Source organism: Gorilla gorilla, chromosome 15 (assembly GCF_029281585.2).
Source record: "Gorilla gorilla gorilla isolate KB3781 chromosome 15, NHGRI_mGorGor1-v2.1_pri, whole genome shotgun sequence".
Taxonomy (NCBI): Eukaryota; Metazoa; Chordata; class Mammalia; order Primates; family Hominidae; genus Gorilla; species Gorilla gorilla.
The window spans coordinates 71474467-71489314 of record NC_073239.2 but is presented as its reverse complement, the minus strand read 5'-3'; the positions used below and the strand labels follow the sequence as shown (position 1 = coordinate 71489314).

Sequence of the window (14848 nt, the reverse complement as noted above, 5' to 3'; positions counted from 1 at the left end):
GAGTTATGGGGAACATGCTGAGTTGAGCTTTGGGCATGTTGAGGTTGACGAACCTGTGAGACAGAGTGGAGATACATGGGTCTAGGGTTCAAAAGAAAGTTCTAGCCTGAAGATAGAGAGTTTAGGAATTGCCAACATGGGGATGGATGGAATCAGCCAAAGGATGGTGGTAAGAAGAGATTGCTCAGGACTGAGCATTGAGGTACACCTACCTTTAAAGAACCAGGCTGAGGAAGGTGTAATGGAGACTAGGAGTGTGGAGTAAGTCAGGTTTAGCAGACAGGGAAAGGGGACAGACACAGAAACTAATAATACAGGAGTGGAAGCTTCAGGCGGTGGCTCACACCTGTAATCCCAGCACTTTGGGAGGCTGAGGTGGATAGATCACCTGAGGTCGGGAGTTCGAGATCAGCCTGACCAACATGGAGAAACCCCATCTTTACTAAAAATACAAAATTAGCTGGCATGGTGGTGCATGCCTGTAATCCCAGCTACTCTACTCGGGAGGCTGAGGCAGGAGAATCGCTTGAACCTGGGAGGTGGTGGTTGCGGTGAGCCGAGATCGCGCCATTGCACTCCAGCCTGGGCAACAAGAGTGAAACTCCATCTAAAAAATAAGAATCATCTGAAGGCTTGTTAGAGAGGTGATTCCTGGGCCAGATCCTAGACCTATTAAATCAGTATTTTAAGACAGATAGATCTGGGTGTCTGCATTTTTACCTCTCCCCTAAAAGCAGTTCTTAAGCACCATTGAAATGCAATGGAACATGGTGACTCAGAAGCCAGGACAAGTAACTTTCTAGGAGGAGAAAACTAGTTATGTGTAGAATCCTTCAAAGCGGGGCCATGAAGAATGAGGAGCAAGGAAAGGTCATGGCATGGGGTAAACAGGAGCTTAATGGGCACCCTTGGGAAATCAGTTTAAGTCAATAATCAGAATATAAAAAAGGAGGCATAATTAATCGTGAATAAGAAACAAGAAAACAAAAATGACCATAGTGTAGGGTTCAGAGGGTCCCAGACTTAGTAGTATTAGCATTACCTGGGGAACTTCTGACTCAATATGTCTAAGATCTGAGTTGTGATTCTGCTAAGTAGCAGCACTGGGGAATCATTGTTGTAGACTTTCTCAAGATGTCTGGAACTAAGAGAAATAGTAACAGGATGGAAGCTAAATAGGAGTTACAGGGTGGAATGAGAAACAGGGCTGGGGTGGGGGAGTTCTTTACTACTGGTAATATCTAGCATAATATGAGGCAGAAGGAAATAAGTTAGACTGAAGATATAAGAGATAGGAGATATGCTAGTATTCTTTTGTTCTCTCAAAGACATCACTCCTGCAATTACTCCTAGTATCTCAGCATTATCATTTTTTCCCTCTCCACTGATTTGTTTTCATGGGCATTCAAACATGCTGTTTTCTCTCATCTTAAAACTAAACACTGGTAAACCCATATTGACAGTTACCACACTATTTCCGTGTTTCTCCTTATAACAAAATTCTCAAAGGAGTTGATTCTATTTGCTGCTTCCCATTCCTCTCTGCCCATACTCACTTGACTTCATTCCAAATGGGTTTTCACCACAGACATAACCAAAATTGGGCTTATCCAGGCCACACGTGACCTCTGCATTGCTGAATCCAATGGCCAATTCTCATATCTCACATAATCTAATGGTATCATTTGACATAGATCACTCTCTCCTCTCTGAAATACATTATTCACTTGGTGTCTAAGAAACTAAATAGTAGTGGCTTTAAAATATGGGTGAAAATTCATTTGTACTTCTTCGATCAAGAGGTGGAGTCTGTATCTGCTTTCCTTGAATCTGCATGGGCTTGTGACTGCTTGACTAACAGGGTACAATAGAAATGATACTGTGTGACTTCCAAGGGTGGCTCATTAAAGGACATGCCCCCTAAGATCAGGCACAAGGCAAGGATGTCCACTCTGCCCATGTCAATTCAACACTGACATGTGTAAATGACATATAAGAGTAATGGAGACTAGGAGGAAAGGGTTAGACAGGAAGTTCTATCCAGGCAAATTAGGCAAGAAAAACAAATAAAAGGCATTCAAACTGGAAAGGAAAAAGTAAAATTACTTCTGCTTGCATATGACATGATCTTGTATGTAAGTCTAAGGAATACACTAAAAAACTATTAAAACTAATAAACAAGTTCTAAAATTTGAAGAGTACAACATCAATATCCAAAAATCAATAATCAAAAATCAAGTTATTTCTATATGCCAGTAATGAATAATTTGAAAATGAAATTAAAACAATTCTATTTACAGTAGCATCAAAAAGAATAAAATGCTTTGAAATAAATTTAATAAAACGAGTACAACTTACACTCCGAAAACTTTAAAATATTATTTAAAAAAATTAAAGACCTAAATAAACAAAAAAAATCCCATATTCATAGATTGGAAGACTTAATATTGTTAATATGGCAATATTCCCCAAATTGATCTAACGGTTCAGTGTAATTGCTATCAAAATCCCAGTAGGCTTTTTTTTTTTTTTGCGGATGTTGACAAGCTGATCCTAAAATTCATACTAAAATTCAAGGGACCCAGCATAGCCAAAACAATCTTAAAAAAGAACAAAGTTGGAGGACTTTTGCTTACCAATTTTGAAACTTACCACAAAGCTTCTATAAGTGAGAAACTACAGTACTAGCATAAACATAGCCATATAGATCAATAGAATATAATTGAGAGTCCAGAAATAAACCTTCAAATTTATAGTCGATTCAACAAGAGTACCAAGACAATTCAATAAAGAAAGAGTAGTCTTTTCAACAGACAGTACTGGGATAACTAGATATCCAAATGTAAAAGAATGAAGCGGAATTCACTTTATCACACCGAATATAAAAATTAACTCAAAATTGACCAAAATGTAAAAGCTGAGACTATAAAACCCTTATTAAAAATATAGGTGTAAATTTTGTGACCTTGAGTTAGACAAAGCCTTCTTAGATATGACACCCAAAACACAAGTAACAAAAGAAACAATAGATAAGTTGGATTTCATCAAAATTGAAAACTTTTGTGCTTCAAAGGACACTATCAAGAAAGTGAAAAGATAGCTCACAGAACGGGAGAAAAATATTTGTAGATCATGTACCAAAAGGGACTTGTGTCTAGTATATATAAAGAACTCTTACAATTCAATAATAGAGAACTGTTACAACCTAATTTAAAAATGGGTTGGCTGGGTGTGGTGGCTCATGCCTGTAATCCCAGCACTTTGGGAGGTCGAGGTGGGCGGATCACGAGGTCAGGAGATCAAGACCATCCTGGCTAACACGGTGAAACTCCGTCTCTACTAAAAATACAAAAAATTAGCCGGGTGTGGTGGCGGGCGTCTGTAGTCCCAGCTACTCGAGAGGCTGAGACAGGAGAATGGCGTGAATCCGGGAGACGGAGCTTGCAGTGAGCCAAAATTGTGCCACTGCACTCCAGCCTGGGTGACAGAGTGAGACTCCGTCTGAAAAACAAAAGGTTAAAGAACTAACTAGATATACAAACGGTTAATAAAAACATGAAAAGATGTTCAATATAATTAATCATTAGGGAAACGCAAGTCAAAATCACAGTTATACCATAAAATGGTGGTTGTCAGGGGCTGGGGGAGGGAGAAATGGGGTGTTAATAGATACAGAATTTTAGTTTGGCAAGATGAAAAAGTTCTGAAGATCTATTGCACGAGAATGTGAATACACTACTGAACTGTATGCTTAAAAGTAAGATGGTAACTTCTGTTATGTGTTTTTTCTAACCACAATTTACATGTACCCTAAAACTTAAAGCATAATAATAATAAAATTAAAAAAATACACCACAATTATACCACTTCAAGGGTATTCAAGTGTGAAGTGAGGTGGTAAAGGTATCTTATCCCACTAGGATAGGAAAGCTATAATTAAAAGATAATAACAAGTGTTGGGGAGGACGTGGAGAAACTGGAACCCTCATACTTTGCCAGTAAGAATGTAAAATGGTACAGCTGCTTTGGAAAACAATTGGGAAGTTCTTCAAAAGCTTCAACATAAGAGTTTCCATATGAGCCAGTATTTTCACTTGTAGGTATTGAATAGGTCTGGAATAAGCCGCTGTGACATAAAAATTATTTTAAGCAGAAGATATTTGAGTTCCTGAAATCTCTTTTCTACCTAAAAGGAGAGTCTCCCAAAAGAAGTCAAAATAACCGAAACATCGTAAGTCCCCATCTCAGGAACAACCAGGGAAGATTAACTATTATCACCAGAGATAAGATGTCTCCATATCACACCTAAATAGACATTTGTTATGAAAACTATCTATCATTTCTTCCATGTAATCTCCTAAGGGCCCATTTATCTTTCCTGAAAGTCATTGTTTTCCCACAAGTGTCTTTCTCCCTCTTGCCTTCCCCTATTACGACTGTATATAAGCCCCAAATAATCATCCCTGAGTCACATTCCATTGTGAACTCCTGTCTGTATGTGATTAAAATGTCTTTTCTTTTGCTAATCTTTCATTTGTCAATTTAATTTGCAGGCCTCCAATGACTGAATCTAAGAAATAGATTAAAAGTTTTTCCTTCCCCACAGTATATACCCAGAGAAATGAAAACATATATCTCTACCAAAACTTGTACCTAAATCTTCATAGCATTATTCATAATGGCCCAAAAGTGGAAAACACCAAAAGCCCATCAAATGCTGACTGGATAAACACAATATGGTACAGCTACACAATGAAGTCTCATCCAGCAATAAAAAGGAATAAAATACCAATTCACACTACAACATGGATGAACCTTGAAAACACGCTAAGTAAAAGAAACCAGTCACAAAAATCTTATATTGTGTGATTCAGTTTATGATTCTACATTTGATTCCATTCCATGAACTGTCCAGAACAGACAAATCTATAAAGACAAAGTCAGTGCTTGCCTAGGGCTGGGAGGATGGAGGGATTGGGGATGACTGCTAATAGGCATAGGGTTTCTTTGGGGGTAATAAAAATGTTCAAAATTGACTGCGGTGATGATTATAAAATTCTGTGAGCACATTAAAACTACTGAATGGTACACTTTGAAAGGGGGAATTGTATGGTATGTAAATTAGATCTCCACAAAGCTGTTTTTAAAAAAGACAAAAACGGCCATGCAGCTTTTGTTTTGTTCACCACAAACACTTGATCTTAGAGCCCTGAGCCTCCGTTAAAAAAGTCTGACTACCCTAAAGCCACCAGACTGTCACAAAACCCAAGCCACATGTAAAGGCCATGTGTTGTCCTAGCTCAGCCCAGCTTTTACATCATCACAGCCCAGGCACCAAATACCTGAGTAAAGAAGCCTTCGGATAATTCTAGCCTTCAGGCCTTTGGGTTACCCCACTAGCCATTCAAGTCTTCCCAAATAAGGCTCCAGGCAAGCCTATCTGTGCCACAGCCTGCGCCAATACCTGACCACAGAATCTCTGAGCATAATAAAATGGTGGTTGTTTTACCCATTCAATTCTGTTAAGAAGAAATAGATCCGTGTAAAGACCACTCTTCTAGTTTTCCTCCTATCTTACTGTCTACTCCTCAGTCTATGGGTTCTTCCCTAATCTCCCTGAATGTTGAGTATCCCAAGTGTCAAACCATGGGCCTCTTCTATTCCTATGTTCACTCCCTTGGCGCTCTCACGTGGTCTTTTGGCTTTAAATACCACGCTAATGACCCTCAAATTTATATCTTCAGCCTGGACCTCTTTTCTGAACTCGAGTAGTATATTCACCTGCTTATTTGACATTTCTACTTGACTTCTAACTGGCATCTAAAACTTAACAAAAACACAGTTGTTCTTTTCCTCCAAACTTGCTCTTTTTCCAATCATCCCCATCTCAGTAAACTCCAACTCCCAGCCTTGCAGTCATTAAGACCTCTTCACTGCAAACTGGCTTACTCCCTGGCCCCCTTCAGGTCTCCACCAAAATTCCTAAAGAGGCCTTCAAATACAGCGTAACCCAGTCTGTGTCCCTCACATTCCCTACCTACCCATCCCAGCTTTGATCTCCTCCATAAGCACTTACTTCCACCTGATCCTCTAACTTTTACTAATTGGTCTCTTTCTCTACTAGAATGTAAGCTCCATGAAGGAAAGGAGTTTTGCCTACTTTATTCATTCCTGTATCCCCAATGACCAAAGATGTATAATATCTTTGACACTCAATAATTATTTGTTTAGTTATTGAATGAGTAATCAAATGAGTTCGGGGGCAAGCAGGGATGAAATCAACACAATAAGTAAAGTGTTAGCCTCAAAAGGAGATATAATACATCTCTTCGGGAAGAGAAAAAAAAAAGTCTACCGATTTTGAACATCTAAGCAAAGAAATGACAGTAGAACCAATCTTACATGGGGCTTACTATGGAGGTCACAAATGTAAGCACTTTACACATATTCATGGGTGTAATCCTCTCAACTGCCTGTGGGCAGGTTCTATTATCATTACTTTATAGATAAGGAAACTGAGGCAGAGTGAGGTTAAGTAACTTCTCCAAGGCGACTAGCCATTAAGTGACAGAGCTGGAATTAAAATCAAGTTATCTGACTTCAGGGTCCATCATAACCTCCACACCATACTACATCTTGAAGGTTCTTTACTGAGGGTGATATAATAGTGGTGGGATACAGAACTTGAAAAAAGTAGGAGAGGTCTGAAATAACTATTTGGGAGTTCAGTAGGGAGTCCACTGAACTAAAGAATTGTTGAGAAGCATTGAAGGCCTGGTGCAATTAAACTATATGGCTTTGCAATGGGCTCCATTAAGTTGGGAAGAAAGGGTCACTGAAAGAGGAGGTGGCTACTCACCTGTCAAGTCTTCTTAGATGTTGCCCTCGTTCCAAAAGCTGCTTTTGAAAAATAGCATCTATATAAAGCAAATATTTTATCTAATAATCCATTGAAATAAATTTATAGTTGTTCTCACAAAATGTCACTACTCACATCTACTGACAAATTCTGACACAAGCCCCTAGGAATCAGTGTACTTGTTTTTACTTGACAATCTACCAAATTCTTCATATTTACAATTACTTCAGCTGCAACAAGAACTAAAGGCAAGTTATCTTTAAGTTATGAAAACGATGGATAAATAAACAAAATGTGGCATTCACATCCAGTGGAATATTATTCAGCCTTAAAAGGAATGAAATTCTGATGTAAGCTGACATGGATGAATGTTTAAGAAATAGTAAGTTTAGAGAGACACAAAAGGATATTGTATGATTCTACTTACACGAAGTACCTAGAATAGTCAAATTTATAGGGACAGAAAATAGAATGGTGGTTGCCAGAGGCTGGCGGGAGGGAGAATGGGTAGTTATTGTTTAATGGGCATGGGGTTTCAGTTTGGGATGATGAAAAATTCTGGAGATGGATACTGGTGAATGTTGCAAAACAATGTGAATGTAATTAATGTCAACTAATTTTACACTTAAAAATGGTTAAAATGGTAAGTTTTATATATGTATATTTTACTACAAACGAAGTTATGAAACATGGAATAAGAATGCCGGCTTGGTGGAGTCTACTTCTGATGAGAAACCAACTAAGTGTCTAGGACAGTCAAGGTACAAAGAGATCTATAGAGAGGCAGCAGAGTTAGGATGGAGTCTGAATATTCCCCCAATTTACATGACAGAGTTTTCAAGATTGTTATACTGCTAGTTAAGGGCAGCAGGGACTGCAGCTTAAGGGAAGCAGGGACTGCAGCTTTGGACTACCCTGCTTCCAGTGGCAGGGTTGGAACAGAGTCTTAGGAACTTCGGGGCGGGGCGGGGGAGTGGCAAGTTGAGGGGTTCTAATTAGCCATCAATGCTCTTTTTATGCTCAATACCTGACATCAGGAGTCTTGCCTGATTCTTTGTAGCCCAGACTCTCAACAAGTATCTGGCTCCTAGAAGGTATTTATTACATAGCTAGCGAATGTAGATGAAAGTTTGATTTGGTTTATATAATGGAGAATAGATAATGTCTTCTTCAGAGTGCTATACCTGGTTGGAATGGAATTATATAAAAATGCAGATACAAAGGTAAGGCATTATTCTTAATACAAACAGGACAAAAAGAGGCTTGAAAAATCTCCCTGAAGGTCACAGTTTATTTGCCATGATCTGCTTTCTTGGTGAGTTATGATAATTCTCACTGAAAACATGGAAAGCTCTGATTTACCTTTTTCTTTTAGTTATCTTGGAAAGAGAAAAGGGTGGGGTCTTTCTGCCTACCAAGTTTCTCAATTCTTACAAAGACAGAACAATGGATGAATAAAGTAATTTACTATTCAGAAGAATACAGGGTTTATTTGGAATAAAAATACACTAGAAAAAAATAGTTATTTGTTTCTTTTAGTGATTTTTCTAGCTCTATAACCTCCACCTCCCACCTCAGTTCTGGATGGATTTGCTGCACAGGCAGAAATCTAAGGTAAGGCATTAAAGGTCTCATAGATCTTCCCCGGAGATCACATTCTGCTAATCTAATCACACTTGACTATCAATTTAATAAATTTAATTATCCAAAAAATCTTATTATCCCAATTTTATATATCTGCCTCCTATAGATGAGTATCATTTTATAATACACTGAGAACAGTCAAGAATTATATCTTGCATTTATGATTTAAGAACCTATATTTAAAACTATGACCTGTATTTATGTAACTATAACAAGGGACATTAGAAACCAAACAGATGGATATTTATAAAAGCTGTTATTTCAGGAAAAGATCTAAAGAAGCTCATTCCAACTCCTTTGTATAAACTAGGGAACACACAATTACTTTAAGTAGAATTAAGTTTTTTCTTAATTGCACTCCGATTACATCAAAGGTAAAACATTTAGCGATCTTAAGAATTTAACCTCCTCAAATTTTCAATGGATTGCCTTTCAGAATAATTTTTCTAATTAATATGAGAGGAAATCTAGCTAATAAAAGGCCAAACTCTTAGATTCTTTTCAAGAGTTGAATGAATTTTTATGTATCAACACAGATGGATTCCAGTATTCATTCACTAAGCAGAAAGGAATAATTAATTTTTATCATCCAAGTACCATACAAATATGAAGTTAAAATAGAATTTTCATTGATGGTCAGTACTGTAGATTCCATGTTATGATGAATTCCAAGATCATCAATTTCTGCATCTTTAGTAGAAAGTGTACTTTTCAGTGTTACGATGTCTTCAAAGAGTCTTCGGTTTGTCTTTATCTTGCTCTTTTTGACTGCAAAGTGCAAAAGATTCCTGAACAAACTGCCTGCACATTGGGCACTGCTGAAAATACTTCACACAGCCATCACACAGGCATGTGTGTCTGCATGGTAAGAGTACCCAGTTCACAGTCCCATTCTGGCAAACAACACAGTCCTTGCTGTTCTCTTCCGATGGCTCAACTTCACTTTCAGAGAGCCCCACCTTTTCCAACAAACTTCTGTCTATGTTTTTCTCTTCTGAAGAGGAATTGTTGGAGGGAGTGAAATTATTATTTGCAGACATGAAAAGTTGCTGAAAATGAAAGAAATAAATTTAAAGATTATTATAAATAACAATTACTCTTTAAAACTGGGGGTCATAAGAAGCGGCTTAAAATTTATGAGCTAGCAAATTCAACTGCAAAGAATAATTAGTTATCTTCTATAATTATTAACTGAAAAATATAATCATCTTTCCATAAATGGCCATTCTTTGAAACTCTGTAAACAAAAGAGACAGAGATAAGACTACAGAGTACGACTTACCTTAAGATCATGAAATTGACCTTGAGCCAAGAGTAAATATTGATACAATATTCTGCAGGATAGTTTATAAGTCCTATCAGGAATATGAATCACTGACACCATGGAAATCTAAAATAAAAATTGAACACTGGTCAGTACTTAAAATCTTTATATTATTTCACAAATATGTGAAAAATGCTTTTCAACTGCTTCTAGACACTGTCTTCTGCCAAAAAAAAAGAAAAATGCTTCTCAAAAATAAAAGGCTAATAAATTAGAAAATTTACGTCAATCTGATTAAATCATAATCACTGCAGAGGAATCAGTTACTGACATATTTTTGGCAGAGTTATTTTAATTGTACTCAAATTTACAAATTTAATGTGATCACAATGGACAAAGGAATCTTTGAGAGGACTAAAGAAGGAAATGGGGAGGAATTAAAATCAGTATTAAACAGTCTTTTAAGAAGCTTGGATGTAAAGGGACCAGAGAAAACACTTTTGCTTAGAGAGCTACATGCATTGACTCTAAAATTCTCATATAGAAAAATGAACACAAAAGAACAGCTAGAAAAATACTGAAAAGAGAGAGTTATGAGGGCGACTAGCCCCATCAGATAATAAAACAGACTACAAAGCCTTTAAAATTAAAATAGTATGGTACTGGCACATGAATAGATAGATGGATGAAACAGGATAAACAGTCCAGAAACAGACCTAATTATGTACAAAAATATAATAAAGGTGTGAGGTCAAATCACCAAAGAGTTTTTTTTAATAAACAGTATTGGGACAATTGGATAGCTATTGGAAAAATACATAATTAGATGCATTCCTCATACCGTACATAAGAATCAACTCCAGACACATAAGAGATCTAAATGTAAAAAATAAAACTGTACAAGTACTAGAAGAAAATCAACAAATTCCATTTTAGTCTCAGTGTAAGGAAAGACATTAACTACAACTCAAAACCCAGAGGAAATACACTTGACTATATAAGAATTAAAAATATACATGATAAAAAGCACCATAAACAAAGTCAAAACACATGACAAACTAGAATAAATATTCACAAGGTGTGTCACAAATTAAAGGTTAATATTCCTAATTTATGAAGAACTTTTAAAAACTGAAGAAAAATGGCCAAAATCCTATAGAAAAATGGGCAAAAGACATGAATGGACAATTCATAAAAAGATATAAACATGAGCCTTGACCATATTAAAAGATGTTTAATTAAAATTAATACTGCACCATTATTCACTCATCAAAGTAACAAAAATCCAGAAGCTTGTCAATACACTCTGTGGAAATACACTCTCATATATTGTTGGTGGAAATGTTTTTTTCCAAAAAGGTACAATTCCAATGGCAATATCTAACAAAACAACATGCATTTACACTTCAACCATACAATTCCAACAATATTAAGATATGTATATATGAATTATTCAGCATAAGATTATTTGTTACTGCAGAATACTGGAAACCACCTGAATGTCCAAGCACAGGAGACTGGCAGAATAACTATGGAATATGCACAGCATACACACAGTGCAGTGCCATGCAGCTATTAAAAAAAAAAGTGAAGACAATCTCTGCAAACTGGTGTGCAGTGATTTCCAGGAGATTTTCTGAAATGAAAAAAAGCAAAGTACAAAACAGCATATGTAGCATAGAGTATGTGCTATCTTTTGTGTAAGAAAAAAGAGAAAATAAAAAACAGGGAGGAAAAATCAGAAAACAACAACTATCTCTAAGGACTGGGGTGTGTGGGAATGGCGTGGAAGGGATACGGAAGAAAACAACATGAGTATATTTCTTTATATGGTTTTCTGACTTTTGAGAGAACTAATCCAAGTAATCTGTGGGCACAGTTTGACTACAAACCCTCAGTCTTGGCAGGAAGCAGGGAAATGGCAGTTTGAGCGTCAAAATAATTAAATTCAGCCATGAATTATAAAACACTGGGGGAAAAATTCATGAGGCCATAGAGACAACAGATAAGCAAACAAACAAATGGGAGAGACAGGAAGTCTCTTGCTTGTTGTAGAATGCCAAGAACCGACTGGAGGGAGGGCTGCAGTTGGAAAATAATAATTTTGCAACCATCACAGTAAAGATGAAATCTGGCAAGAATCATCAATGGATGTTAAATCTAGGACAAAAAAATGTTTTTTAATAAAAAGCAGGATATTTACATGATCTTACAGTGCCTCCTCACAGACCAAGGGGGAGAAAAAAACAGAAGAGTGGAGAAATTAGATAACACTTTGACTAAGAGATCAAAATTAACATGACCAATTAGAGAAAAGAACATTGCATGCTTCTAGAGGTGGCACTCTGAAAAGGACACATCACCCGGGCAGCTCACTGGCTGCAGATGTAAAACTTTGATCTGATCATAAGAAAAATCAGACAAACAAAATGAGAATGTTTTAATTTACAAAAAGTGTGTGTGTGTGTGTGTGTGTGTGTGTGTGTGTGACTATACCCTTCAAAAATGCTCATGTCATAAAAGACAGAGTATGGAAATGTTCCAGGCTAAAGGAAGCTAAAGATCCATGACAAATACAAAATCTGGCTCTAGACTAGAACCTGAACTGGAGAAGAAAATTGGTTGTGAATTGGATAAAATACTGTATCAATGTTAAATTTATAAAGCAGATGACTATACTGTGGTTATATAAGAAAGCATCCTTATTTTTAGGAAATACACACTGAAGCATTTAGGGGTAAAGAATCATCACGTATGCAACTTATTCTCAAATCATTGATTTAAAATATATATACGATCATATATATGTGTATGTATAAACATATGGGTAGGCTGGGTGTGGTGGCTCACGCCTGTAATCTCAGCCCTTTGGGAGATCACAGTGGGAGTACTGCTTGAGCTCAGGAGTTTGAGACCAGCCAGGGCAACACAGTAAGATCCTGTCTTTAGAAAAAAAATTGTTTTAACTTAGCCGGGCACAGTGCTACATTCCTGTTGGCCCGGTTACTCAGGAGGCTGAGGCAGGAGGATCACTTGAGCTCAGGAAGTTGAGGCTGCAGTGAGCCATGACTGTGCCACTATATTCCAGCCTGGTGATTGTGCAAGATCCTATCTCAATCAATCAATCAATACACACATACATACATAAATGGGAGAACAATAACGCAAAGGACAGAAATGTTAACAATAGGAGATCCAGGTACAGGGTATATGGGTGCTCTTTTACTTATTTATTTTTGCAACTTTTTGAAATTATGTACAAATAAAAAGTTTTAAAACCCTACATTAGTTGCAAAAACACAATATTCTTTACAAGTTTATAAAGATTTATTAATTTAGTAATGGCACCAGAGGCTTTTAATACTAAATCAAAATGATGGGGTTAGCAGAAAATAGTAGTTATCACTTCATACTAACAATTTTGTCCTCTGGGAGCAGTGGCTCACACCTGTAACCCCAGCACTTTGGGAGGCCGAGGCGGGTCGATCACGAGGTCAGGAGTTCAAGACCAACCTGGCCAACATGGTGAAACCCCATCTTTACTAAAAATACAAAAATTAACTGGGCGTGGTGGTGCGTGCCTGTAGTCCCAGCTACTCGGGAGGCTGAGGCAGGAGAATTGCTTGAACCCAGGAAGCAGAGGTTGCAGTGAGCTGAGATCGTGCCACTGCACACCAGCCTGGGCGACAGAGCGAGATTCTGTCTCAAAAAACAAAAAAACAAAAAAAAAAAACAATTTTGTCATTTGATTTAATATTAAAAGTCTCTGAAGCTATTATCATACTAGTTATATATGTAGCTATGGGTAAATATTTGATATGGAAAAAATGTTTGAATATACTACTAAGTGAAAGCAGGTCACAAAATAGTATAAAATGTATAATTTTATCCCTTTTTTTAATTACATATATAAAGATTTGGAAAGATACAGACAAATATTCACAGTGATTATTTTTGGATGATAGAATACAGATTATTATACTTCTCTCCTTTTGGCTTATCTACACTTTCTAATTTTTTTTCCTGCCACAAATGTATTATTTGAATAATACTGAAAAAAAGCCAATGTAATTAACTAAAAATGAAAAAATTTTAAAGTCAAAATTTTGTAGTAACAATTCCTGCTTTCCTTTTTTTAATCTAAAACAACAAAGTGGTTCCTAACTGTACTACCTAAATATAATTCTTTGCTGTTAAAATAAAAATGATTTTATTAATAAATTTTTTAAAAAAATATAGTCCCTGACACGCACATACAATACTGAAAAAACACATATGAAAAAGAAATAGGAAATGGTCCATTTGCTTTTAAAATTATAAACAGAGAACATTAATACAAAATACACTAATAAATATATTTGAGTGCCAATATTACCCCCAATCTAAGAAATAAGACAAGAGAAGCAAGGATTAACAGGAAAAAAGGAGGGAGCCCACAGATGAGAATAAAAGACATTCAAAAGGACCCAGACACAGAGACATACACAAAGCACAAGAGAAGACGGCTATTAACCCTTGGGAGACACTCAGGCTTCCCTATGGGAAGAAGCCTCCCACAACTACAGCTGGGCCACACAGTCTTCATCCAGTGTGATCAGGGACCTGAGAGCAAACTCTTATCTGGCCTAAAAGGCCACTGAACTGAAAACACACACAAAAATGGTTAAAATGGTAAACTTTATATATAAAAAATATATATTTTACCACACAGATACACAATCACTCCCTGTTTGGACAGGGGAAGAAAGTTAGAAAAAAAAAAAAAAGACCCTGAGCACCTAGAGAGCACTATCAGTGAAGGGAAAAGGAATGCAATGGGGAAGCTGGGAGGGAAAATGACTGCGATCTGATCCTTTTGTGCTGAACCAAAGGAAAAAGGAGAACAGAACCCAAGAAACTCAGAAGAGATGGGGCACACAGTGGGGGCAGAAGGGCTTCCTTGCCCAAGTACACAGGGTCAAGAACAAAGAAGCTAGAAATAGGAGACACCAATTTAACAGGTTTTATTTATCCCTAACTGAAACTGAGAGAAAGGAGGGAGGAAGCCAGAAGGCCTCTCATACACGCTAAGGTGCATGGGA

The 14848-nt window shown here is 36.9% G+C and overlaps 1 protein-coding gene across 2 annotated transcripts in view; it reads right to left on the bottom strand.

Moving 5' to 3' along the window:
* Positions 1 to 8130: 8130 nt before the first annotated feature.
* CGRRF1 (cell growth regulator with ring finger domain 1) overlaps positions 8131 to 14848 on the bottom strand; it is a 29842-nt gene continuing 23124 nt past the window's right edge. For both annotated transcript variants that reach the window (XM_004055196.5, XM_055361414.2), the window contains exons 5-6: positions 9786 to 9893; positions 8131 to 9552 (exon numbers count right to left, since the gene is read on the bottom strand). In XM_004055196.5, coding sequence (XP_004055244.3) covers positions 9232 to 9552; positions 9786 to 9893 — 429 coding nt within the window. In that variant the 3' untranslated portion in view covers positions 8131 to 9231. The remainder of the gene's footprint in view (positions 9553 to 9785; positions 9894 to 14848) is intronic.